Source organism: Saccopteryx bilineata, chromosome 5, assembly GCF_036850765.1.
Source record: "Saccopteryx bilineata isolate mSacBil1 chromosome 5, mSacBil1_pri_phased_curated, whole genome shotgun sequence".
NCBI lineage: Eukaryota > Metazoa > Chordata > Mammalia > Chiroptera > Emballonuridae > Saccopteryx > Saccopteryx bilineata.
Genome location: NC_089494.1, coordinates 265669218 through 265696788, shown reverse-complemented (window position 1 = coordinate 265696788; position 27571 = coordinate 265669218). Strand labels below are relative to the sequence as shown.

The 27571-nt window shown below is 56.2% G+C and overlaps 2 protein-coding genes across 4 annotated transcripts in view; one reads left to right on the top strand and one right to left on the bottom strand.

The window, feature by feature from the left end:
- UVSSA (UV stimulated scaffold protein A) overlaps positions 1 to 8915 on the top strand; it is a 32776-nt gene extending 23861 nt beyond the window's left edge. For all 3 annotated transcript variants that reach the window (XM_066233776.1, XM_066233773.1, XM_066233774.1), the window contains exon 14: positions 640 to 8915. In XM_066233776.1, coding sequence (XP_066089873.1) covers positions 640 to 733 — 94 coding nt within the window. In that variant the 3' untranslated portion in view covers positions 734 to 8915. The remainder of the gene's footprint in view (positions 1 to 639) is intronic.
- Positions 8916 to 14537: 5622 nt separating this feature from the next.
- Positions 14538 to 17926, bottom strand: NKX1-1 (NK1 homeobox 1). The gene is made up of 2 exons (XM_066279295.1): positions 17464 to 17926; positions 14538 to 15415 (listed from the first exon to the last, which is right to left on the bottom strand). The coding sequence occupies exons 1-2, from the start codon at positions 17924 to 17926 to the stop codon at positions 14538 to 14540; spliced, it is 1341 nt and encodes a 446-aa protein (XP_066135392.1).
- Positions 17927 to 27571: the final 9645 nt, after the last annotated feature.

Below are 27571 nucleotides of genomic sequence, written 5' to 3'. Positions count from 1 at the left end.
GGGCGATGCTCTGCCCATCTGGGGCGTCGCTCTGTTGCAACCAGAGCCATTCTAGCACCTGAGGCAGAGGCCACAGAGCCATCCTCAGCACCCGGGCCAACTTTGCTCCAATGGAGCCTTGGCTGCGGGAGGGGAAGAGAGAGACAGAGAGGAAGGAGAGGGGGAGGGGTAGAGAAGCAGATGGGCGCCTCTCCTGTGTGCCCTGGCTGGGAATCGAACCCGGGACTGCTGCACGCCAGGCCGATGCTCTACCACTGAGCCAACCGGCCAGGGCCCAGTGGCCGTCCTTAAGTGTTTCCCTACAACTCGATGTGGAGCGCCGTGGTGGCCGGACAGGGTCTGAGTCCCATGCTTCCTGTGCAGATCCCTGATCTGCCCCCCACCCCCCGATGCTGGGCAGGCTGTGCCCATCTGGAGTGCAGTCCAGCCCAGGTGAAGCCAGCTTTGGGGGACAGGGCTACCCACTGTGGTCTCTGGCTCTGGTCATTTCTGAGCTGCATCACCCAACAGTCAGGGGTCTGCGAGGGCTCTGAGGGCAGCAGCTGCCCCAGGACCTGTGCCCTATCCCTGCCAGGCCGTGGTCTGGCACCCAAGAGCCCTGGGCCTCCCTGGTCATGCCTTACTTTGCTCTCTCTGCAGGGCGGCTGTGCAGAGGGTGGTCACAGCCATGAACCAGATGGACCAGAAGAAGCACGAGAAGTTTGCAAACCAGTTTAACTACGCGCTGAATTAGAGGCCAGCCAGCTGTGCTGTGGTCCTCTCTGCCCATCAGCTCCGCCTCTGCCGCCAGTGCCCCAGAGGGAGTGGGCACGGCCGGGTCAGCAGCCACCGTCTTGTCCCTGTGTGCGGTGTGAGGCAGTGGCGCACATTCTGACCACAGTGCCTGAGAGTGTGGGTCTCCCTGGCCATGGGGCCACTGCCATCTGGGTTACGGGTCTGCCTTGCCTGAGAGGTCCCTGGAGCACGGAGGGTCACCCCAGCAGCTCTGCCCAGTGGGCATGTGGCACAGCCTGTGCATTCTGTGATGCGGTTCAGTGTGGAAGCCACTCGCTCAATATTCAAAATGTGTGTGCGGCACCCCAACCCCCATCTCCCAGCCTTTGGGTGGGTGAGTGGTGACACTCAGGAACTCTAGGACACCCACACTTCTGTGTAAATGCTGTTTTAACACAGACACAAAGGGAAGTGAACCATTCACCTTGTCCCACGTTGACCGCCTGACAGTGGTTCCATCAGAATGCAGAGGACTGCCTCACTGTGTGCTCGCAACAGCTGCATGGAGAGCACCCACTCTGCGAAGTGGACAGCTCAGGGGCGTCAAGGGCATTTCCGGTGGTGTACACCCCCCACACACACAGTTCCAGAACCTCTCATCACCCTGGGAGGCGGCTGTCCCGTGAGTGGCCACTCCTCGCCACCCCCCAACCCCAACCACAGGCCCCCTCTGAGCCGCTGTTTCTGGGTTTCTCTGTCCTGGACACTGGGCTCTGTGTCGGGCTTCCTGGCAGCGGGCGGTTCCGAGATCGAGGCGTCACAGGGTGCCTGCACACCGTTCCCCGTCCTCACCCCACAGCCCTGTGTCGTGTGGGAGTACCCACCTTGTCCACCTCCTCGCCAACAGCGTGCTTGCTGCACGTTCGGGCCGTTATGCATAGTGCTGCTGGGAACACACACGTGCAGTGTTTGTGCAGACGTGTATTTTCACTTCTCTTGAGCGTATCGTTGGGAGTGGAATTACTGGGTCACGTGGCTACTCTGTTTAACCCACTGAGGAGCTGCTGACCGGCTTTCCACAGTGGCTGCACCTCGTCCACCCGCATGGTTCTGATTCCTTCACATTCTCACAGGCACTTGTTACTCCACCCTTTTTCTTCTTTTTCTCTTTTTTTCTTTTGGATTGATTTTAGAGAGAAGCATTCATTTGTTGTTCCACTTAGTTGTATGTTCATTGGTTGCTTCCTGTCGGCACCCTGATTGGGGATCAAATTCAAAACCTTGGTGTTTTGGGACAATGCTATAACCAGCTGAGCTACCCAGCCTCCTTCATCTTAACTACAGCTGTTGCAGTGGGTATGAGGCACTATCTCATTGTGGTTTTGATTGCATTTTCCTGATAACTAATAATGTTGAGCATCTTCATGTGCTTATCGGAGAAGTGTCCAGATCCTCTGCCCATTTTTTTGTAGTTTTTTGACAGAGACAGAGAGTCAGTGAGAGGGACAGATAGGGACAGACAGGAAGGGAGAGAGATGAGAAGCATCAGTTTTTCAGTGGTTCCTTAACTTGTTCATTGATTGCTTTCTCATATGTGCCTTGACTGGGGGGCTACAGCAGACTGAGTGACCCCATGCTCAAGCCAATGACCGCATGCTCAAGCTGGCGACCTCGGTTTCAAACCTGGGTCCTCTGTGTCCCAGTCCAACGCTCATCCACTGTGCCACCACCTGGTCAGGCTCCTTTGCCCATGTTTAATTGGACTGTTTGTTTTGAGATGTAAGAGTTCTTTATATATTCTGGATATGTTTAATTTGCAGGTATTTTCTCCCATTTTGTCTTCTCACTTTCCTGATAGTGTCCTTTGAATCACAGGCATTAATTTTGATTGTACCCAGTACATCGATTTACTTTTCCCAGTTACGCTTTTGATGTCATATCTAAGCAATCATTGCCTAATCCAGGGTCACGAAGGTATACCCCTATGTTTTCTTCTGAGAGTTTTGTAGGTTCAGCTCTTAAATTTAGGTTTTTGATCCTTTTTGAGTTAATTTTTCTATGTGGTGTGAGACAGGCGTCCAGGGTCATTCTTTCGAGTATAGATGTCCACTTGTTGAAGAGGTGATTCTCTCCCTGGTTGAATTATCTTGGAACTTGACTGATCATCAGTTGACCACAAACAGATGAGTTCACCTTCTGGACTCGTCTCCATTGACTGCCCTCGTGACAGTGCCACAGTGTCGTGATTGAAGTAGCTCTGTGATAAGTTTGCAGCTGCAGAGGGAGCCCTCCAGCTTTCCTGGTTCCACACTGTTCTGTTCTGGGTCCCTCTTATTTCCAAGGGGATTTTAGGGTCAGTTTCTGCAAAGAAAGGCAGGTTTCGATCGGGATTGCATTGAATCCATACATCACTATGGAAAGTGTGGCCATCTTAACATCAAGTTTTCTGACTCATGAACTTGGGCTGTCCTTCCATTTACTCAGAGTTTTTTCTGTTTCAGCAGTTTGTTGTTTTCAGGGCACAAGTTTTGCATTTAAGGCTGTTAAGTTTGTTCCCAAGTATGTTATTCTGTTTGATGCTATTGTAAATGTAATTGTGTTCAGAATTTCATTTTTGGGTTGTTTATTGTTAATGTATAGAAATAGAACTGGTTTTGTGTACTGGTCTTGTGTTTGCAACCTTGCTGAAGTCACTGATTAGCTCCATTTGTGTGTGTGTTCCTTGGGCGCCTCTGTGCACAGTCCTGTTCTCTCCAGCAGGAGCCCCCGTTTGGGCCTCTGATTTCTTTCTCTTGCCCGTAGCCCTGGCTGCCCCTCCAGCGCGTGTCAGACCGGAGGCGGGAGCAGCCGTGTTCTTGCTGTGTTCTTGCCGTGTTCCTGATCTTAGAGGAAACGTCTTCAGCCCATCACCACCAAGGATGGCATGTGCCGGGCATTTCATATACGACTTCTAATATGTTGAGCTGGTTCTCGTCTCTTTCTAGTATGCTGAGGGATTTTGTCATGAAGGGGTGTAGAATTTTGCTAAATGCTTTTCTCACTTATTGAAATGATTATGTGGCTTTTGTCCTTTATTCTGTTGATGTGGTGTATTACATTAAGTGTTTTTCCTATGCTGAACCATCCTTGCATCCACGGGGTAAATCCCACTTGGTCATGACGTATGATTCTTGTTATGTGTCTCTGCCTGTGCCTCACTATCATTTTGCTATTCCACTGACCTAATTTGATGGTATTTTCTCAAGGATTTTTGCATCTGTATTCATGGTCAATATTAGAAAGCAGTTTTCTCTGGTAATGTCTGTCTGGCTTTGGTATCAGACTGTATCAGACTCATAGATCTAGTTGAGAAGTATTGCCTCGTTGTCTGTTTTTGGAAGAGTTGGTGAAGGGTTGGTGTTAATTATTTAAGTATTTGGTGGCTTCACCAGTGAGGCTCTCTGCTCCTAGGCATTCCTCTGTGAGACGTGTTTGTTTTTGCTTGTTTTATTACTGGTTCAATGTCTTACAGGTCCGTTTAGATTTTCTTTCTGTCCCTACTTGAGTCAGTCTCAGTAGTTTGTATTTCTAGGAATTTGTTTCATCTAGTAGGTTGTTGACATACAATTGTTCATACTATTCATTTATAATCTTTTTTATTTCTGTAAGGTTGGAAGAGATGATTTTGGGAATTTACGTCTTCTCTCGTTTTTTATTTTCTCCGTTGGTCTGATTAAAGTTTGATCAATTATACTGAGCTATTCGAAGACCAACTTTTGGTTTTGTTAATGTTCTCTATTTTTCCATCTTTATTTCATTCATTTTCACTTTAATCTTTTATTTTCTTGAGGTTTCTTTGAGTTTATTTTTCTTTAATTTCTTTTTTATTTTTTATTAAATTTATTGGGGTGACCTTAGTTAATAAAATTGTATAGCTTTCAGGTGTACAATTCTACAAGACATTGTCTGTGCAGTGTGTGCTCTCCGCCCCAGCTCAGGTCTCCTTCCCTCACCATTTATCCCCCTGTTCCTCCTTCTGCCTCCCCTACCCTATTTATAGGGTCTTCAAGTGGGAGATTGGCTTACTGATTGGAGACCCGTCGCCTTGTTAACTTGGGTGTTTACCCCGATCACTTTTCACCTCAGCCTGTAAGTGTTGCTATGTTGTGTTTTCCTCTTTATATCAAAGTGTTTTCTCATTTCTCTGGTCACTTCTTTTACTCATGGGTTACTTAGGAGTTTGTTGTTTAAATTCCACATCGTTGTGAATATCCCAGATTTTTCTGATACTCAATTTCAAATTTCATTCCATGTGGCCAAAGAACACATTTTATATGACTTTAATCCTTTGAAATTTGAGACTTACTTTATGGCCTAACGTGAGTGCTGTCCTGGAGAATGAGCCCCATGTGTCCTGATGGTCAGTGTTCTATGGCTGCCTCTTAGGTCCAGGGGGTCAGTGGCGTTGAAGTCTTCTCTTCCTTGTTGACTCAGCGCTATTGTTACGGCCATAATTGGGGTGTTGACATCTCCAGCTGTTGTTTTTCAGTTGTCTCTTCTCCCTTTATTCCTGTGAGCTCTTGCTCTGTATTTTGTGGCTCTGCTGTTGAGCGTGTACAGACAGACCTCGGTATTGTTGCAGGCGTGGTCCAAGACCCCTGCGATAGAGCGAGCCTCACAAGAAAGCGAGGCGGCGTCTTTTCGCTGATGGAGGATCTTGTCTTCAGTTTGCAAAACACACATCTGTGAAGTGCAGAGGCGAGGTCTGCCTGTATGTTCACACTTGTTATTTCTCCCTGATGGGTTAACCTTCTCCAACATGGCCTTCGGTGTCTCTAACAACAACTCTGTCTGAAAGTCTCTTCTCTATGATACTAGTATAGGTTTTGCTTGTTGTTTGCATGGTGTGTCTTTTTCTACCTTTTTACTTTTCATTTTATCTCTGAATCTGAAGAGTTTCTTATAGACAGCATATAGTTGATCATGTTTTTAATCTAGTCTGCCAATCTCTGCTGCTTGAGTGGTGTGTTTAATCCACTTACCCTTAATGCAATTACTGATAAGGTAAGATTTATGTATGCCATTTTTCTATTTGTTTTATACATGTCTTGTTTTTCTTCCTCTGTTATGTTTTTCTTGTGTGCTAAGTGGATATTTATATATATTATAATACAGTCTAGTCTGAACACACACCAAGTTAATTTCAGTAATGTACAAAACTTTGCTCCCATGTAGCTCTGTTCCCTCCCAGCTCCTCTGCTGTTTCTGTAAGGGGTGAGCCCATCGACATAGTTTTGTAATTATTGCTTTATGCAGTTGTCTTTTAAATCAGAGAGGAAAGGAAAAGATTTACAAGCAAAAATGCATTTATACTATCTTTACCTGGCTGTATGGTTGCCTTTACCAGAGCTGTTTATCTCTCTCTCTGGGATTTGGTTCTAGTGTCTTTTACTTTGGCCTCAAAGACACCCTTTATGTTTCTTGTTGGGAAGGTCTGCTAGCAATGGATTCTCTCCACTTTTGTTTATCTGTAAATGTTTTAATTTCTCCTTCACTTTTAAAGAACAGTTTTGCTGGATGTAGAATTCTTATTAACAGTCTTCTTCTTTCAACGCTTTGGATCTGTCTTCCCACCGCCTTCTGGCTTTGTGGTTTCCAGTGAGCGGCCAGCTGCCACTGTAACGGGCGTGCCTGGTGCACAGCGAGGTGGTTTTCTTGCTGCTTTCACGATGCTGTCTGTCTGTCTGTCTTCCTGTTTAACTAGGAAGCACCTGGGTGTAGATCTTTCTGTGTACTTGGAATTTGTTGAAGTTGGAAGGTTTTGGCCATTATTTCTTGAAGGAGTCTTCCTGGTCCTTTCTCTCTCCTTGGACTCCCATTGAGTGTACGTTGATTTGGTCGATGGTGTTCACTCATCTTGAGATCCTGTTTAGTTTTATTATCCTTTTTTCTGTTTCTCGACTGGACCTAGTGACTTGTCTTCAAGGTCCAGATTATTTCTTTTGCCACCTAGACTCTGGTGAGCCTTCATTCTCAGCTCTGGAATTTCTGCTTGGTTCTCTTCTACAATTTGTCTTTTTACTGATCTCCACTATTTGGTGAAACATCATTCTTATACTTTAATTCTTTAAATGTGGTTTCCTTTAGTTCTTTGAACATATCTATAGTAGCTGAGTTAGTCTTTGTCTCGTAAGTTCACCAGCTAGGCTTCCAGGGGCAGTTTCTTTTGATTCCTTGTTTGCATGTGCATGGGCCATACTTTCCTGTTTCTCTGTGTGTCTCATAACTCTTTTGTTGTTGAAAATTGGACATTTTAAATATAATGTAGCAACTCTAGAAATCAGATATACCCCTTCCTTCCCAGAATTTGTTGTTGCTGCTGTTTGCTCAGTGTCTGGATGAATTGTGTAAAATCTCTGTTCTTTGTCGTGCTCAGCCACTGAGGTCTCTGCTTGGTTAGCGTAGTGACCGGCTAATGACGGACAGAGATTTCCTTAAATGCTTTGGCCCAGTAAGTCTTGCAGTTTTAGCCAACAAGTGTCTGTGGTGGGAGAACCTTCCACACTCAGCCAGGCAGTTGCCCACTCGGCCTTGGCCGTGCCTTCCTGCAGAGCTTCAAGGTCAGGCAGAGGTGAGAGCTTAGGGTCTTCTTGGGTGTTTTGGGCCAGCCTCTTGTTTGGCCTTACCGGTATCACCACCAAGAAGCTGTGCTGTTGAACACACCGCTGATGAGCCAGTTGTGTCAGGCCAAATACAGACAAGCTCTGAGCTTTGGATTTTTCCAGGTTGCAGCTAGACAAGTCACATAGTGACAGCTCTCTGAGAATGAGGCTTTGGGGGGTCATTCCACACCTGGTCTCCCCTTCCAGTGGGTGTGAGGCTGCTGGTTGCACAGGCGCCCATGGCTGGAGGGGGAGTGGGCACGGCACACACTAAAGCCACAGAGCTCGCCCTTGCTGAGGCTCACTTACCTTTGCTGGATAAACACTCCTTAGATTGTTACAAGTCTTGGGTTAATTCCCAGAGTTTTGAAAAAGTCGACTTCATCTTTGTGTGGCATTACAGGAGAGTGGGTTTCTGAGGTCCTTCCTCTGCTCTGTGGCTCCCTGGCATTCCTCCATGTGGGTGGTGCCCACTGTGGACATGACAGGCTCAGTGTTGGGGTGGAGACTCACTGTTCCCACCAGCACTGCAGCAGACATCCCTGCACATGCCTCTCTTCACCCAGGAGTGTTTCCCTGGAGCCCAGCTCCTGGCGTGGACTTGCTGACTGTGGGTGTTTGTGTAAGTGCAGCCGTGATGGAAACTGCGGAGTTGCTCTTAGAAGTGGCTGGCACCAGTCCACTTTCCCACCAGCGCTAAACCAGAGTGCTTACCGCCCTAAACCTCCATCACGTAACCATGACGTTTGAGCTTTGCCAAGTGCTATGAACAAGTGTACCCTCGAAGTTTAACTGATAGTTCTCTTAGGAGTGAGACTTGTTTTCCTTTTCTGTACATTATGGGTGCTAATGATTTGCTCATTTCCTATTGGCTTGTTCACTTGTTTCTTATTGGATTGTAGGAGCTCTTTATTCCTTAAGGACACTAGCTTTATTTATGTGGTGCATTGTTGGTACTTCCTGAGTTTGTCTTCTGATTTTACTTGTCCTCCTGTGTAGATTTTTGTGCAGATGATTTAATCAACCTTTCATGTTCTCTGATTTCTTCCTCATGCAGAAATTATATTAAATAAAAACTCTGCCATGTTTTCTTCTATACTTTTATGGGTTTCAGCTTTACATTGAAACCACTGACCTACATCTCATTTATTTTAATAAAAAATATGACCTAGGAAAATAGTTTTTTATTTCAAATGTCTTGCCCCCCCATTTATTAATGAATTCATATCTTGCAGATCTGAAACACCAAAGTTAGAAGACTAGTGAGATAGAAGTGTTTGTGTAAAATTTAATTCAGGGATAATTTGTCACTGGTGCTCTTTGTATCACGTCTTTTAATGCATCTCCATGAGTGTTGATTAAACGACAAACCTGCCTGACCTGTGGTAGCACAGTGGATAGAGCATCGACCTGGAACGCTGAGGTCGCCAGTTCGAAGCCCTGGGCTTGCCTGGTCAAGGCACAAAAATGCAAACAATGAACAACTAAACCAAAGCAACTATGAGTTAATACTTCTTGCTCCCCCCTCTAATAAAATCAATAAATAACATCTTAAAAAGACCACCAAAAATCTGTCAGTTGGTGTGTTTCTGCCTGGCCAGGGAGAGGGCCTTGCCGAGGGGTCGGGGTTGGGCTGGGTTTGCGGCTGGCAGGTCATGTGCAGGTTCATGCTGAGTGCTGGGTGTCATGTGACTGGGCACTGGTGGGTACACTCTCCTCAGGCCCCAGGGAGAGCAGAGGGCCTCAGTGTCCTCAGCACCCCTCCCCTTCCCCACCTGTACTTGTGGTGTGGTTCGCGTCCCCCTGAGTCAGGGTGGGACGGCCTGGCCAGAAGGTGGTTTTGGTGCCAGAGGCGTGAGCCCACCTGCAAACGAGGGGCACCCCTGACATGGAGATGCCGGAAGGATCCAGGTGAGAGTTGGACAGCTGGGAGGCACAGAGGTCTCAGCCGTTCTTCCTCCTGCCCCACCCCTCCCCTGGGTTCAGCCTGTCCTTGTCTCCAGTGCCCAGCACTGGTGTGAGGACGCATGGGCACAGGCTCCTTCCAAGGGGCCACCACACAGGACTGGGATGGGGTGGGACACAGTGTCTTGGCGTTGCAGCCTGTCTGGGGGAGAGGGCCCTAGAATGGATGAGACATCTCTCCCCCACAGACCTTTAGACACTCCCTGCTTGACTACGCTCCCCAGCCCCTCACCCCTCCCTGCCCACTCCAGGGCACCCCCCCTATGAAAACTGCCCCCTCAGGAACCTCTCTTTTTCTCCCAGAGGGCCGGGAAAGGTCCCTCTGAGCTGAGTGACACTTCCTGGTGGCACATGACTCTTAAGTGACCCAGAACAGAGACCTGGGGACTCTGGGCCGTGGGTGCCACCTTGGGCTGGTAGATGTGACTTTTCAGGCCAGCTGGACCAGGAGCAAGGGACATGTGAAAAGTGAAAAGGGGGCAGGCAAGGGCAGAGGGAGGAGAGGGCACTGCTGAGTGTAGGGGGGCAGCCTGGAGGGGCCTCTGCTGTGGGGGAGCATGAGACAGCACTGTGGGGGGAAGGGCATGGTGGCCTGGGCTGTGGGGAGTGAGTTGAAGGAGGAGGCACAAGGCCACCAGGGTTTACTGCAGGGGTCGGGAACCTTTTTGGCTGAGAGAGCCATGAACGCCACATTTTTTTTTTGTATTTTTCTGAAGCTGGAAACGGGGACAGTCAGACAGACTCCCGCATGCGCCTGACCGGGATCCACCTGGCACGCCCACCAGGGGGCGACGCTGTGCCCACCAGGGGGCGATGCTCTGCCCCTCTGGGGCGTCGCTCTGTTGCGACCAGAGCCACTCTAGCACCTGGGGCAGAGGCCAAGGAGCCATCCCCAGCGCCCAGGCCATCTTTGCTCCAATGGAGCCTTGGCTGCGGGAGAGGAAGAGAGAGACAGAGAGGAAGGAGAGGGGGAGGGGTGGAGAAGCAGATGGGCGCTTCTCCTGTGTGCCCTGGCTGGGAATCGAACCCGGGACTTCTGCACGCCAGGCCGACACTACCACTGAGCCAACTGGCCAGGGCCAAATGCCACATATTTTAAAATGTAATTCCGTGAGAGCCATACAACGACCTGTGTACATTATGCATTATCCATTAAAAATTTGGTGTTATCCCGCAGGACAGCTATGATTGGCTCCAGCCACTCGCAACCATGAACATGAGCGGTAGGAAATGAATGGATTGTAATATATGAGAATGTTTTATATTTTTAACATTTTTTTATTAAAGATTTGTCTGCGAGCCAGATGCAGCCATCAAAAGAGCCACATCTGGCTCGTGAGCCATAGGTTCCCGACCCCTGGTTTACTGTGAAGTGGGCGGGGACCCTGGCCCAGGGGCAGAAGGTCTGGGTGGGCCCTCAGAGCTTATGCTAGGCGGTAGGCATGAAGGGGTACAGTGATCCCCAGCTTCCCCGTGGTTTTAAGAAGGAGGAGGGAGCCGCAGAGGAACCCCGAGGAGAGGGAGGGCGTGGGCAGAAGTGGAGACAGTACAGACAGCTCTTTGGGGGACTCTGGCTGAGAGGAGCCAAGCAGGAGCAGCTGGAAGCAAGTTTGGGGGCCAACACCGTCTAGCAGGGAGGAGTGGGTGCTGTAACGGAGGGCAAGCGGTGGGCACAGGGGACCACAAGGGGTAGGGAGCAGGCTGCTGGCCAAGGAGTACCCACTTCAGGGTGTGACCATAGCTGGGTAAGGCCCAGAGTCCCCCTGTCAATTCAAGCTGGGCACGTGGGCAGCAGATGGGCAAAGCTGCGAGGGCTCTTTGCAAGGGTAGCAGATCTGCTAGCAGCCCCACATGCATTCTTCCCTTTTCACTAAAAATAGCGCTACACCGGCTGAAAGGAAAAAACTACATTTCCCAGCCTCCTTAGGCTAGGAGTGGTCATGTGACCCATCTCTGGCCAATGAAATGTGAGTAGGTGTGCTACCTGGCAAGCTCCCCATAAAAGGAAAAGGGCATGCCCGTCCTCTCCCTTCCAGGGCGCTGACTGGAATCAGAATGTGATGGCTGGAGCCTTGTCTTCCATCTGGGTCGTGAGGATGGCGGGCCCAGCCCAGGGATTGTTTAGGAGACAGCCGGACAGAGCTGGGTCTCCAAGGACTCTGAAGATGTCATCGTTGTCCAGGGCTGCTGATGGACAGAATTACTTCCCACAAGAGAAAACAACCTCCTTTTAACTGTTCATTCGGATTTTCTCTTTCCTGCAGCCAAAGCCAATCCTAACACACAGCAAGGGACCACAGTGTGCTGGCCATGCGCTGTGGGCTGAGCTGGGGGGGGGGGCGGTGCAGGAGGGGGCCCCCCAGGGAGGCCTTCTCTTGCTTATTACAGGAGGCTTCTTCCTGCTGGTGGCTTTGTCATGGAAACTAAATGGGTACAACTTTGGAATCGTGGGATGGATATTGTCTGAGCCAGGATGAGTCCTAGGAAGGTCTGTCCCAGAGTGTACTCAGGTCCTGGGGCTGTGACAGGCCTCAAGACACACCAAAGTGGGACCATAGGGAGGGGGCGTGGGGATCAGGGGTCCAGCCAGCAATGTCACTTTTCACCTCTGCCTCCAGGGCAGGCCCTGGGGGGCTGGGACCCTGAGTCAGACACAGGAACTTCTGGGAACTGGAGGAGGGGGCACCTTCGTGGGAGCAGGAGTGGTGGGGCCAGCCTGTGGGCCTCTGGGGAAGCGGCCAGAGCGGCCTGCACCACCACACTCCCCAGGTGCGCAGCCCATTCCAGGGACCCAGTGGGACGGTGAGCTGGCAAACTGGGGCTGGAGCCAGACCTCACCTGGGCTCCTCCAGGAGAGACAGGGACACTCAGGCTGGGGCCAAGGCGGGGGCCACACCCAGCAAGCCAGGCCTGTCTCCTCCCATGTAATATGTGGATAAGCCATAACTTGGAGCCCACAGGGTTGCCAGGAGGCTTGGACGGGCTGATTCAAGCAGGGCAGGCCTAGCTGCCTCTAGTCCTGTGCCTGCAAGAGCCTGGCACATACCAGGTATGCACCAGAGAGACTGCAGGAGCCCCCCCCCCCCCCCGACGCCCACAGCAGGACCTAGTCCTAGAGAGTGGCACCAGCTCAAGGGTGGGTGCATTGCATCCTTGGATTCATGGCCTCCAAGGTGCCTTGTACCCCTGTTCCACAGCCAGGTTGATGTTGGGGGGTCCACAGGCATGGCTGCTGTGATCTGGGTGACCTTGGAGATCAGCAGGCCTTGGTGAGTGAAGGAGAGAGGGAGAAGGCTAGAGCCGGCGTGCCTGTGTGCCTGAAGTCCTCCCCCCTCCCCTGCTGGCCTGGCTGGTGGAGGTTGTTGACCCGCCCGCCGGCCGGCTCATGGGAGTGGGTGCAGGGGCAGCAGGTAGAGATTAGGTTGCTGGTTGAGGTCTGAGCAGCACCCAGGGTCTGAGGCTGGGATCCCCATGTGTCTGTACCTGGACTTTGAAGTTCAGCTGAGCTCAGCAAGGAGGGCTTGGGGTAGGCAGGGGATCCTTGGGGGACAGACCCGGCTCCTTCCCGGCCCTGATGGGCACACCTGTCCTTGCCACTCTGTCCAGCTCCCACAAGTGGAGGTGGTCGCTTCCCACTCTGCACCCCTCGCACCCTATTCAGACTAAGTGCACAGCAACACTGACGGTTTTATACGAGGCCAAAGGCCTTCCGGAAACTTCTGGGATTCCTCAGCTGCCTACAATTGGGAGGCCCTGGTCTTAGCAGTAAGGCCAGGGGTGCCCTGACCCTTCTACTCCACCTCCTGTTACCCACAGGTTGGGCGGTGTGGGCTCTGCGAAGCAGAGAGAGTCAGACCTCAGCTCACTGCCTTTCGGGCGGCGCCGCGGCTGCAGACCTGGACAGCAGAAGTGGGTGGCACATGGGAGGAGCTGGGACTGAGGGTGAAGGGCAGCCCCAGGGCACTCAGCGGCCCAGGCAACGAGGGTGGCAGCACGTGAGCAGGGCAGGCCTGGCTGCCTCTGTCCCTGCCCCACGAGCTGGGGCTGCCTCTGACCTGCCCCTTGCTCACTGGTGACGGAGAGGCCGATGTGAGGCGCTCTCTTCCACTCCCGTCAGGGACAGGGTGGTGACTGCTACCGCACCCCCGCAGGGTCATCTTGCTTTCCAACCCCCCCCCCCAGCCCTGCGGCAGTGGTAGAGTTGGGTGACTAGCGCGGGGACTGGAGGACTCACAGGCCCAGAGCAGCAGGATCCCTCCGCGGGCGCGAGGCTCGGGCCACACGGCAGAAGCAGGCGCATCCCTCACCGCGCGCTCGGTTCCCTCCTAGTCCCGGGCGGTGTCACTGTGCGCACCCTTTTCGCGACGCAGCAACGCTCACGTCCCGGGAGGCATCTGGCCCAGGGCTTCGGGATCTCCCGTAGGGACCTCGCCCATGGAGGACCCTCGAGTCGTTCCAGGAGAGGGCCTCGTCGGAGCACTGGACTCTCACGGGCGGCCTTGGAGTCCAGCTGGGGAGCTGTTGGGCAGGTGGCTCCATCCCGCGAGCCCCAGCTTTCCTCCTCTGGGAGCAGCTGGAGCGCCCTCCTTGCGGGGCATCGGGCGGATGGGCCCAGCACTGGACGTCCGCCCCAGCCTGGTGCTCAGAAGTGGAGGGCGTGAGGGAGAGAGCGCTGCGCCCCTGCGGCGCGTCTGTCCCACCAGGCACCCCCCCCACTCCCAAGAGTGTCCTGAAGCTACACCGGGGAAGAAAGGGCACGTCCCGGGAGTACGCGTTCGGTGGGGTGGAGAGAGGGAGGGGGATGAGCTGGGAGGAGTCTCGGACAGGGGTCTCAGCTCGCACGGCGGTGACCCTCCGCGCCCAACCCAAGCACGCGGAGGTGAGACCCGGCAAGTTTGGCTGTGGGAGGCAGGGCCCGCGGGGAATCTGGGGTACGAGCCCCGCGCCTGATCGAACACCCCGCGGGCGCCTTGGTGGCACCGAAGTCCCCACGGAAGGGCAGCGAGGAGGACCGGGGGCGGGCGGCGCGGGGAGCCTGAGGGACCCGGCTGGACCTCCGGCGGTTTATTGATTGAGTAAAGTTCGGCAAAGTGCTTCCAAGAGGCCGAGCTCGGCCCCGATGCGGACAGTCATTTATAAACTTAAAACTCTTCCGTAGCAACCGGCTATACACAGAGTCAGCGACGGAGCCTTATCCAAGGGCCTCCCGAGCCGCGCTCAGAGGTGCGGCGCGTAGAAGGCGGGCGCGCCGTAGGTCTGCGAGCCCAGCACGAAGGGCGAGAGCACGGCCGGGCTCGACAGGAAGGGCAGCTGCGCGGCGCACACCAGGCCGCCCGGGCCGTGTGCCGGGTACCCCGCCGGGCCGTGCATGGTGAGCGGCGCGCCCATGGGCGGCGACGGACTGAGCGGGCTGAGGCCGCCGGGCAGCCCCGCGCCCGGCCCCGCGCCCGGCCCGGGTCCCCCGCCGCCGCCGGTCGGGGCGCTCGTGTCGGCGCCCGGGTTCTGCTTCTTCCACTTGGTGCGGCGGTTCTGGAACCAGATCTTCACCTGCGTCTCGGTGAGGCTCAGCGACAAGGCCAGGTTGAGGCGCTCGCACACCGACAGGTAGCGCGTGGCCTTGAACTTGTTTTCCAGCGCCACGAGCTGCTCGTAGGTGAAGGCGGTGCGCGCGCGCCGCGGCTTCCCGGACTTGGAGTCGGAGCCCGTGCGCTTGCGCTTGGGCTTGGAGGCCGCCGCCGCGCCCTGCGGGGTGGTCCCCGCGCCCCCCGGCGCCGCGGCCGAGGCTCCCGGCGGGCCAGGGACTCCGGGCGAGTTCCCGCGAGCGCCAGGCGCCGCGGCCTCGTCCACGGTGCCGGGGACAGGCTCGGCCTCGGCCGCGCTCGGGCAGCCCGACCCGCGGGCCGCGAGGCCGCCGCCGCCTCCACGCGCCTCCTCCGCGCGGCGCTCCGCCCCCGCCTCGGGCGCCTCGTCCTCGTCGTCGTCGTCGTCGTCGTCGTCCGGCGCCTCGTCCCCACTGTCCGCGCTCGGGCTGCGGCCGCCGCCGCTGCTGTAGCCGTTGGCTTCGGCCTCGTCCGCCTGGTAGGGGTCGCCGGCCTCTGCGGGCCGGGTCGGGACGGGGCGGGGAGGGAGACAGGACAGTTGAGACTCGCGTCGCCTTTCCCGCTCGCCCGACCCTCCGTCCGCTCCCGCTGCCCCCGCCGCGACGCCCTTTCCCCGTCTCGTTGCTTCTCTTCGTTTATTCGCCCCCTTCTCTTTCTTTCCCCTCCGTCTTCGCTCCTCTCCCCTTCCGCTCCGCTGGCGGCCCCGAAGCCCCGCGCCTTTGCCCGAGCGGGACCCGCGGAGTTTCTGGCCGAGCGAAAGCTCAGATCGATCCGCGGGCAGATACAAACTTAATTAAACTCATTTTGTGTAATGTACAAACTAGTTAAGGGCCATTTAATTTATTTCGGCGTATATTACCCTCCAATTATGCAAGGCGCAGCGCCAGCCAATTACCCCGCAATTAAGAATGGGGTGGGAGTGTGTGTGACAGCGGCCGGGGTGGTTTGGAGCAGGACGCGGGGAGGAGACTTCTGGGGACCAAAACCGGCTGCCCAGGCTCCCTCTCTACCTCAAGCCTGGACCTTGAGGAACTTGCCTCCCCGGGCTTCTCCGCTGAAATCTCGGCCTGGGCGGCAGGAGGTCCCCAGCCGGGCTGGGGCTGCGGCCGGGAGTCCCCGCGGGCCGGGTCTGAGCAGCAGCCCGGTTCCCCCAAGCAGAGGCCCCGCGGCGGCTGCATTTTGAGTCTCGGAAATTTGGAAGGAAAGTGTCTGTCCTGGGCAGGGCCTGGGTGGAGGGCGGTCTGTGTGCAGCTCCCATCCCCACAAGTGGTCGTGAGAGAAGCCAGGGCATGTGCCCTCCACGGTGCCACTCGGTCGGGTACCAAAGTCCCGCGTGGAGTGGGGTTGGCACTGAGAAACCCGGGAAGAAACCACAAATTCAGCCCTGGTAGATTCCTTCGGGGCAATGCCGAGGTTATGGAAGCCGCAGAGCAGATGCCCTGGCCCCCAACCTGCGTCCTTCAGCGGGAGCAGGGGCCCTGAGAGCCACCTCGCTGTCCGGCTCCCGCCTCGTGCAGGGGTGGGCGGAGGAGGGGGGCCTGACCCAGCTCCCTCCCTGAACCAGCGAGAAACTGGGCCTTTCACTTGGGACAGGCTTCCCCGGAGGATGGAGGCTCTGTGCGGACACTCCCAGCACACTGGCCAGGCAGAGAGCAGGAAGGGTCCCCTCCAGCCAGCCTGGGCCGACGCTCCGTCTCCGTCCCACCTGGAGGAAGCCCCGAGCAGGTGTCCCAAGGCCCCCTGGTCCCAAGACAACGGCCCCAGCCTTGCCCTCCCTGTGCTCTCGTCCCCGGGAGCCGAGGGATCCGGACGTTGGAAGGAGGCGAGGCCCGGGGAGGGACACAAAAAAGCAATCAGGAGCCGGTCGAATGCAATTCTCGATCAATAGCGGCCCCTAATAAGTGTAATAGGTTTTAATCGAGTAATTATCCGAATTTTGACCCTATAATTTAGATGTTCGGGGGGGAGTTTGCAAGGTGCTTGAAAGAGATATGCATGCTGCCGTAATGGGATATCGACCCGGTCGGGGCGCGGGCCGCCCCATTACCGGCCGCTTTCCGCCGCTAAGCACATTTCCCCTTAACTGTAATCGAAGGGATTTAATTGTTTTTCCAGAGATAACCAGCGTTTTGTCACAATTAGTCTGATTTGTCAAAAAAAAGGGGGGGGGGAGGAGGCCTCAGGCGGCTGCGGTGGGGGCAGGGAGGTCACGGGCCAGCCGCCGCGCGCGCCCTCTCCTCCTCCAGCACCGACTCCCCTCCAATGCCGGAGACGCGCGGCGGCCAGACCTGGGCGGGCCTGGCAGCCCCGTAGCCCTGGGCCCGGCCCGGCCCGGCCCGGCAGGCGTAGTTCGGTGCGGGCCCCGGAGTCCGGGTCGGACGGAGGCCGAGGACGTACTAGTGCGGCCCCGCGCGCTGCGAACTTTCCACCCAGCCTTGGCCCCCGGCCCGCCACACTCACCGAGGCGGTCCCGGGAGCGTAAACGCCTAGCCCGGCCCTTACCCCTGCGCCCCACGACCCAGCGCCGGCCGAGTCCCACTCACGCTGTGGCTCAGCTCCGGTGGCGGCTCCAGCTCCTCCGGCGGCGGTGAGGGCGCGGCGCTCCAGCTCCTCTGCGCGCGGCGGGCGCCCCGGGGCGGTAGGGACAGGGGCGCACGGGGCCGGGACGCACGCGGCGGGCGCCACGGGGCCGAGCAGCACGCAGCGGCGTCTTCTGCTGTTGAACTTGTTGGGGTCCAGGATGTCCAGCACCGAGAAGGATGTGGGGCGCGGTGGCGGGGCAGGACGGGCCGCCCCTGCTCCCTCGGGCGCCGCGGGCACCGTGTCGCTGGCAGCTAGCGGCGGGGCTCCGGCCCGGGGAAAAGCAGGCATCTCCGCGCGCCCGTCCATGACGTCCCGGGCGGCGGCGGCGGCGGGCGCAGGCGGTGCGGGCCCCGGGCCGGGTCCGGGCGGCGGCGGCGGCAGAGCCGGGCCGTCCCCGGGAGCCGCCGGGCCGCTGGCGCTCATGCCGGTCTCCCGCCAATCCGGCCGCTCGGGACCCGCCAGCTACTGGGCTCCCATCGCCCGCGGGCCGTGCGCCGCCGCACGGTCTCCCGCAGGCGGCAGCGGCTCAGCTGGCTCTCCGCGCCGCGCCCCGCGCTCGGCCGGTGCTGCCTGGCGTTGCAGCCGCCGCCGCCTCAGGCGCCCGCCGCGTCCGGCCCGCGCATTTATGGCGACCCGGCCGGCGGCGCCCACGCGCCCACACGCCGCACACACGTGCGCCCGCCGGCGGCTGCAGGGCTCCGCCGCCCTCGTTAGCGCGCGCGCCTAATTGGCTGCGAACGGTCCCGGGAGGAGGAGGCGGTCCTCGCGCGGGACACACGGACCGAGTCCCGGCCCGACCGACAGACGCGCAGTCTGAAGCTGGAGTGCGATCCGCGAGCGGTTCTCGTGGTCAGCGGCGTGTCGCTGCGCCTCCGCTCGTCCGGAAACGGCGCTCCCTCCTCCTGGGCTCAGGGGGAGGAGACAGACCGGCTTTTAAATAATTGCGGGATCAATCGGCGACGTAGGGGACGCAGAGGCCCCGGGCGCGCGGCCGGGTGAAGGCTCTGAGTTGGCTAGGACATCCCAGCGCGGAACGCGGCGCCCAGCGGCCTCTCCTCTGGGTCCGGACGCGCGGGGCCCCTGCGCTCTGTGGGCTCCCGGAGCTCCAGCGCCCCTCGGTGGCTAGGGCAGGGAATGGGGTTCTCACAGGCCTACTTTTGGGGTCTTCAGCTCCCTTCCACGAGTTCCCTAAGTGCTCAGCCCGCCTCTCCCGGTCGCTCCGCTCGGGTCTCCTCTCCTGTGCCCTGGGTCTTCGCCCTTCCATCCGCGCCTGCGTCCGCCCCCTTCACGGCGTCAAATTAGGGACCTCGCCCGTGTATCCCCGCGGGGGGCGGGGCCAGCGGCCGCCGGTGTCGCTCCTAATTTAAAAGTGGAATGGAAAATGAGCAAGGCTTGATAGCCCTCCTGCCCCCGCCCCGCCCCAAATGGGGACCGAAGAATCGTTCCCACGACAAGCGACCTGCACAAAAATTTGTGCCCTTCAAATAAGGGGAAACATCACAGCAACCCCCCTTCCCCACGCCTGGAGAAATAGACGCCCTTGGTCCGGGTCTTGTTTGTGCACATGTACCTACAGCGGCGAGGGTCGCCCCGCAGGCCCTGCGCCCGAGCCTTCGGGGCACCGCAGCTTTTCCGCGGGCACCCTCCTCCCTCCACCCCTGCTCAGGCCGGCGGACACACCGGCCTCTGGTGGGACCCAGGTGGGAGCTGCGTACGAGTGTCTAGAACGTGTGCGGCTGTGTGTGACGGGTGTGACTATGCGCGGCGTGCGCACGAGCGGTGTGCGCGCCGCCTCACACTGAGGTCCCCGGAGCCTGCTCCGTGCACAAGGACGGGTCCTTTGCAATTACTGCGGGCAATGATCCTTTGGAAGCAGAAATTAAAAGTTAGGAGAAATAATGGGGGACCGATCGGCTGTGATTTGGGCTAACATCGGACATGCTGAGCCTCAGGGAGGCTGGGACTGGGGGGAAGCCAGGCCTCCCCTCCCCCAGCCCCTCCCCTCCCCCGCGTGCTGGTCCATCCGAGATTCTAATCAGACCCACAACACTGTGTCCTTCCTTGCCAGGACTTGATTATTCTTTATCTTTAAATTATAAATCACCTCTGGGGGAAGGAGGGTGGATAATCTCTCATCTCAGGGAGGTAATTATCTCCTTCCCACCCCCATCTTCCTGGAAGGACTCCTCGGCTCTCTCCACCCCCACCCCCGCCAAGTTTGAATATAGATGTGTATACCCCATTCACACACACACACACACACACACTCATTCACCAGCACACACCATACACAAGCACAAATTCATTCACGATCACCTAGGCATACCATCTGGGGCACATGACCCACAGACACACTCGCATGGCTTCAGCCAGCCTCCCCCTCGACCCCTCCTGCTCTTGCCCCACACCCTGTGCTGCCTGCCACTCTGCTCCTCCACCAGGCAGAGCTGCTGGGAGCCCTGGGAGGCAGGTCCCAGTGCAGACTTGGAACCTAGCTCTGGGTGGTCCCAGTGTGGCACAACCCCTCAGGTGCACCCTCAAACTCCAGTCACAAAGCGTCCATCCTTAGGGGCAGGTTGCCACGAGGTGTACCTGGTGGGCCGGTTGGGGTCTGCTCTCACTCCCACCATACACACTAGGTGTTGGCAAGTGAGGAACAGAAATCAGCCCTCTTGGTACAACTTTCATTCTACACGAACACAAACACACACAGAATGGCATTTTATGTCGTGTAGATGTAGCGTAATGTATGGTGAGCATCGCTGAAACATAGTAAATGCAACACAGCATGTTACGTAGGCTACATAATAAGCCTAATTAAATAATAAATCCTAATAAACAGCCACATGGTGTTCTCCCCAAACACGCACGCTGCTCACTCCACAGGCAGGACACGCTCCCTGCTGGGAGATGGCTCCTGCCTCGGGGCTGAGTGCTCCTTGGAAGAAACGCTGTGACTGTCCCGTAGTTTGGAGATGCAGAGAATCCCTCCCCTCCCCTCCCCTCCCCTCCCCTCCCCTCCCCTCCCCTCCCCTCCCCTCCCCTCCCCTCCCCTCCCCTCCCCTCCCCTCCCCTCCCCTCCCCTCCCCTCCCCTCCCCTCCCCTCCTCTCCCCTCCCCTCCCCTCCCTGCAGTTGGTTGAAACATTGTAGCAGGAACCGCAGCAAGCAGGGAAGCTGATGGCCAAGTCTGCAGGGTGGGACAGTGGGGTGTGAGAGCGGACCTCCAGAGCTACACAGGGGACCTCGGGTGGCTTTCCCTTGGGCGAAGGGGGTACTGTATGTGGACAAGGCTCAGGGAGATCACGGCATCCTCCCCTGCCCCACCCCGACCCCCATCTCTAAGGAACAACCCAAGTCAGACAGATGCACAGCACCCCTCCTCTCCCAGATACCCTGAAATAACCCGTCCCTCCCCCCAACTTCAGCCAGAGCGTCTAGGGCTATGAAGATGTCCTTTCACTCCTAATCACAATTGATTGTCAATTAGACCCTCATTTGTGCAAGCTTTTCCCATCTGCCATATCGGGTTATCACCAAGTCACCAGCTTCACTCGCGGGGCCCCAGGTGGGCACTGACAGGTGAAATCAGTGCTTGAAATGGGATGCCTCTGCCTACCCAGTGGACAAGAAACACCCCTTCATGGCTAGACCGCCACCCACTGCACATCAGTCAGGACCAGATGGGGTCATTGGTGGGCTGGGAAAGGGGTCTCAAGGCAGGAATCAACACGGGACAAGGACAGAAATCTGGGGGAGGGATGGATGGTAAAAGGTCTTAGAAGTGGACCTGGAAATGGAGTGGGTGAGGGTTGAGATCCTGCAGGAGAGAGAGTGGCTGTTTAAGGGAAAGGGATGGGCAGACCTGAGCATCCAGCCTTCTCAGTCCAGGGCCTGTATCCTCAAAGCCTCAGCCATTGGGGCTTGGGAAATTTTGGGGGACAAGAGCATGAGGGGTACACCACAACCCCTGCCACTGACATCATTTGTTTACAAAAACCCCGCCTCAATTTTTCATCTGTCAATTGTGGGGGTTGGATTCCATGTGAACTCTAAGGTCCCTATACCCTCCCCTTGAGGGTCGAATGATGATGACAAGATCGCAGCTTTCCTTGGACATGATAGTGGGGGTGGGGGCCTCCTTTCTTCCTTGCACCTAGAGAGCTTTATTGGACAAACTGGAAGAACAGCAGTATTCAGGGGTCTCCAGGGGGCTATGGATAAGCAACCCCCACCTCGTATAATGTTTGCTTCGTGCAAGGCACACCCCAGCCCAGATCGTCTGGGGTCTTCACAACTGTGAAGTGTGCCAGGCAGGTACTACCACCCTTGCCTGAAACTTAGTGCTCCGACTCGAGTCTGGACTGGGTCGTGCTACTGACATCGTGCTGTCTCTGAATGGCCCACCTTCCTGGCATTGGTGGGAAGAATGGAAGAATGCGGGAGGTAGAGGTGGCGAATGAGGACCGAAGGCTCCTATGCTCCTTACTCTCGCCTCTCCACCTCCTCCATTTTATGGAGAACCCAACCCTTTTGCTCACCCAGAGTTAGGAAAATGACCTTTTCTGATTATTGGCTACTTTATTTATCTTCTCTAAGGTCTCATGACTCCTCGAGAAAGGGTGTCCCACACTCAGAACACCAGAGAAAAGAGGGAATATGGGATGCTGACTGCCCCCAGAGCACCACAGCTCTGGGAACACGAGGGCACCATCCCCGGGAGGATGTTCTTGGGAACCACGAACAGCGCCCAAGACGCGTCCCGTCAGGACCACGGACAGCGCGCCCGCCCTGCCTTCCTCGAGCGCGCCGCAGCACCGCGGACAGCGACACGGATTCCAGGCGCCTGTGCTATCCCGGAATTTACCGGACGTCTCTGACAGCTGCATCCCGTCCTGGGCTCTCTTCCCCACACTCGGGGGTCACCAGGCAGGAGCAAGAGGGCTGCGGGCCGTGTGCGTGGTGTGGTGTCCTGGCTCAGGATAGGCTACAGCCCAGATCAGAAGTCAGCCCATTCACCACGGCCACGCCAGGTCGGAGGATTTTAACAAAGTTTTCCCTGCCTGGGCTTGAATTCTCCTATTTGCAAGCTGCACGGAGTTCAGAGATGAAAAGCACATAGCGCTGGGTCCGGCTCATGGCAAAGGGTCAATCACATGCCAAGGTGAGGTTTAAACCCTTTAAACTTAAAAACACACACACAAAAATACAGCAACCCCAAAACCAACAGCTGGAACTGGAGTGGGGCCAAGGGTTCTTCTGTGTGTAGGAGGCACCTGACTCCCCCACATCAAGTGTCAGTCAGTTACTTCGCACGGCCTCAAGGGGCACGCTGGCTCCAAAGGCTTTTCTGACCAGAGGACAGGGCAGAGTGGGAATCACCACCTTACAGGTGAGTAAACCGAGGCTGGGTGACAGGTTCAAGGTCATCCAGCCAGAATGGGAAGGAGCTTTGATGGCCCATCCCTGTTCGCCCACCTTGTGGTCACAGGCTTTTTTTTTCTGGGCATTTATCCAGTCGCCCAGACTCAGGTACCAGGGTGTCCTCCCCCCACCCCATATCCCAGGAGGGCCTCACTCCTCCATTCCCATTCACTCCGCTACTTTCCACGGCACACCTGACAGAGTAGGCTCTGTGGGCGCGCGGTGGGGGTGGGGGTGTGAGGGGGTGGGGGCAGGAAGGAGCAAGTGGGGAGACCCAGGTTGAGGGAGGGACCAGGTGGCTGATGTGGACGTTTGGGGAAGTTAGGGACAAGAGTCAGAGCTGGGTGGGCTCAGGGAGGAAGTGGGGGTAGGAGATGAGGAGTAAGGGTATGGAGGGGCAGTAGAACCCCAAAGGGAGCAGGGACGGGGCCCAGAGCAGGTATCCAGTGGTGCTCAGTGAAGGAAGCGGTCCCGGCCCAGCATACACACGCCACACTCCTGAGCGCGCCTGCAGAGCCCGCTGGGGGTCGGGAGGGCACGTGGGGGAGTGGGTCATGCCGCTTAATGAGCTTAATTGAGGTTAATGCGTCTTGTGCAGCTCCCTGATTATTGAATTATTATTATCACACGCATGAATCATAATTAGAAGGTTGAGTAGAGCTCCAGGGGAGCCTCAGAGGAGCGATTCTTGCGCGCGCCGCTGCCTCGCCCCGCCCTGGCCGCCCCTTGGGGGCAGTTGTGGAGGGGGGTAAAGCGTGTGCCCGAGGGGCAGCGTGTGCGCGCGCGCGGGGAGGTCGCGTCCCTGGGGAAGGGGACGGGCGCGTGCCCGCGGGGGCGGGGCGTCTGCAGGGGCGTGTCCGCGGGGCGGGGCGTGCCTACGGGCTGCTGCGCGCTCACGTGGGTGTGCGGCGATCCGGAGCGTGACGGGGAGCGATGGGGCAAAGAGGGGCTTATGGTTTTTACCTTCCCTCTTCTGAGGTCGGAACTGCCACACCTCCCACCTCTCCCTCCCTCCCTTCCCAAGGTTCCCTCCTGAGGGGTAGATTCATTTATGACCCCCCTACCCGGTGTCGAAGTCCCTGGAAGGAACGGGCCCCCAGGAGACCTTCAGTTAATAGACGCCGGTTGAGAATGTGTATGTCCATGTGCTCCACGTGCACGCGAAGGTGTGTCTGCTCCTGTGTGTATCGTGTGTGCGTGAGTGTGTACTTCTGCGTAGCCATGTCTCTGTGTGTGACTGTGTAGTGCTCTGTGGCCAGCTTGGGCTCCTGTGTGTGTCAATGTGTCCACATGGATGTATGTTTGCATGAGTGTGTCTGGGCGTCCACTGTCTGTGTCCACCCGTGTGTGTGTGACTGTGCACGCGTGTGTGAGTGTGCCTGGGTGTATTCGTGTGTGTGGCTGTGCAGCCAGTCTGGGTCTGACTTGCCGCGTCGGTGGCCATGTGCCTGTGGGTGGGTGTCTGGGGTCGTGGGGGTGCAGCCTGGGTGTGTCATGTCTGTGTGTGATGCTGAGCCCCGAGGCCCTGTCCTTCAGCTGCTCCCCCTGCACGCAGCTCTGCCAGGAGATTCCAGGGAAAGACGGCTGGGGGAGGGTGGGGGGGGGACCAACTCAGGGTCCCCAGGGCAAGAGACAAATCAGTCACCCGTCCCCTGGCCCTGAGAGCGCCCCTCTCTCCCCGTCCGCTTCTCTATTTACTCTCCTCTCTGTGGCTGAAACATATTGAAGGGAGAGAAAAGGAAACATTAAGGTCCACTGTGAGCAGCGCGGCGGTTTAACGATTTCAAATGAGCCCCAGCTTGGTGAGGACCTGACAATTCGCCGTCAGGATGGCAGATGACGGCTAAAATTACCCGGAATCAATATTCTCACCGGGTGTCCTGGGCTGATAAGGGCCGCCAAGACAATGTTGACTATTAAAGTCGACAGCTTGAGATATTACACTATTAGTTATGCTATTTTTAATAATCTATAATATTTGGGCTATAATTAATTAATTATACGGGTCAGATAATATCTTGGGCTGGAATGAGGTCTGAAGGACCTATTACGGTGGTAATGAGAAAGGAGAAATCTAATCTGGGGACAGGTGCTGTGAGAGCCTGGCGCACAGGCCTGGGACACCGCCCACCACCCGCCCGCCTGGCCTGGGCCTCGCCAGCCTGGGCCTCAAACCTGGTCCACGCCGTCCAGCTCGCTGGGAACAAGGGGTCTGTGGGTCCTCGTGCACGGGGGCTGCTCTGCGGCTGGGGGAGAGGGGGTGCCTGCAAGTCCTGCTGGGCACCAGGTGCCTAGTCTCTGGCCACCACCCACCTGCTTTCCCACCTTTCTCTGAAGTGAGGGGGGTCCCTCCCCGCTCCATGATGCTCAGGACAAACATTCCAGGCTTCACCTTGTGCTCTCCAATGTCTTCCCCACACGAGATAAAACCCAAACTGGTAGCTTTGGTCTGAGAGGCTCTGGCTGCCCACCTTCACCCTGTTCTCGCCTTTCCCTGAGCTGGCCACAGCCCTGCCAGGAGGCCTTCTTGCTGCTGCACAACCAGCCAAGCTCACTCCTGCCCCAGGGCCCTTGCACTGGCTCTTCTCATGTTCTAGGCTGCCTCCCCATCCCCACTCTCACTGATGCTTATTTCACTCCTCCAACAGCACCTCCCTGAGGGCTTGTCTCAACTTCTCCCCACCGTGACTGTCCCCAAATGTATGATTTACTCATCTGCTGGTGGCCCGAAGGAGACAGGCACGGGGTTCTGCTGCTCCTGAGCCGAGTAACTTTCAGTGAGCACAGATGTTGTGTGCATAAAACCAGGACACAAACGTGATCTGGAGTGAGGGCCGCCTGGGTGAGGGGTGGGCACCTTGTTGTCCTCCAGGGGAACGGTTCCTCCTGATGCATTCATGCTGAAGGCAGTGGGAAGTCCTGATCCAGAATGAAGAAAGGACATGATCAGAAAAACGTTGCTGAAACCAAGTCGAGTTTTACCTAGTAGTTTACTTCCTAGCGTGTCACCAGTGCTGGGGGCTTGGTTGTGACACGCATGTCGTGTGCGACTTGAGCAGGGGTGGAAGTGGCAGGCGTGTGTGTGTGTGTGTGTGTGTGTGTGTATGAGAGAGAGAGAGAGAGAGAGAGAGCGGGAGCTCTGTCTAAATTCTAAAATTGTTCCAGGATAAAACGTTTATTAAATACATTAACGTAACCTAAAGGTACCAATGCATTGCCTCACTGCCTGCTTTGCAATGTAACATTTAGTTCCTTCTTTACTGATGGTGGAACATTTCGAGGAGAGAAGGTTTTCACCGCTGGCATGCCTTGTCTGAAACAGTGAGTTGATTGCTGAGAATCATCACGTTGATGTGCTCCTGTGTTGCATGCGTGGGGGGGGGGATCCTGGTGGCCGCCTCACTTTTCAGGCCCCCCCTGCAGATACCCTGCAATGTTGCCTGAGTCCTCCCTGCCCCTCTTCCAGGTGTCCCTCTGTCACAGATGAGTGTGGGGCCTCCTCCCAACTCCCCTGACACAGCAGAGCTGGGAAGAGCTCAGAGCGCCCTAAACAGAGAAGCCTGGGGGGGGGCACAGCCAGGCCCCCACGGGAGAGCCCTGTCATTGATCGATCGATGAGGAAGATGGCCGTGGGCTCCTGCCGACCTGGCCAGGCCCTATGGGGGCCCACGGGAAGGATCCCCTTCATGCCGTCCTTCCAGCTGCACCTTTTCTGATAATAAAAGCAGCGTGTGCTCACGAAAAAGTGCCAAGAAGACAAAACATGTCCCATAACCCCCCCCACAGCGACGGCCTGCCCTTCCCCTTGACCCCATTTTCTGCTTCTTAATGACACACAGGTGGGTGCTGCCTCTCTGTCCCCACGTGACATCAGAACCTGTCCTGCGACGCAGAAGACAGAACACAGTTGTCACAGTTCCACACAGGGCAGCAGGAGGTCTGGGTGAAGGGCTAGTCGACTTCAGGTGACTCAACACGCATTGCTGCACGGACCCTGGTTTGGGTTCCGATGCCCTCTTTAGGGGAAGAGACACGAGTCCCTGGGCTGAAGGGAAGTCGCTGGTTAAACGTGTCCTGAAGGCAGCATTTAACAGGACGCCGCCCCTCGCCAGGCAGGACAGTTACCTCGGGCTGAAACCTGAATTTATGAGGATACTGTGCGGATGAAAATGTTCTTTAATGAATACGGGTCACATGTAGTTTTTATTTTATTGTGACTAGCCTTTGTCCCTTTTCCATTTGTTCAACTATTGGGATTGTTTTGTTGTAGTATATTAAAAAAAAACACCCACCTTTATTATAAAATATTTCAAACAGGCACAAAGACAGCAGAGAAGGGTAAGGTCAGCCCCCTGGTACCTGTCACTCAAATTCTGCAATCACCCACATTTCGTCAATAGGATTTTATCTACTCACAGCCACATTTTTTTTCCCCCTGAAATATTTTCAAGCGTATCTCCAGACATCAAGTTCTCTCACCTGTAAATATTTTAGGTAAGAAAAAGAAAAAAAAAATCAAGGGTTATGGATTGGGAAGGAAAAAGAGAAACTGTCTCTGTGTGCAGATAAGTGACTCTTCCCACAGCAGGTCCCCGGTGCTCACGAGTTAGGGAGGTTGGATTTCCCTAAGCCTGCAATCAACAACT

Bases quoted from the DNA above. Each gene is read 5' to 3' on its own strand.
- NKX1-1 (XM_066279295.1), bottom strand. From the start codon at position 17,926: ATGAGCGCCAGCGGCCCGGCGGCTCCCGGGGACGGCCCGGCTCTGCCG. The intron at 15,416-17,463 runs GTGAGTGGGACT...CCCGGCCCGCAG, and splicing joins CACCGGAGCTGAGCCACAGC to AGGCCGGCGACCCCTACCAG.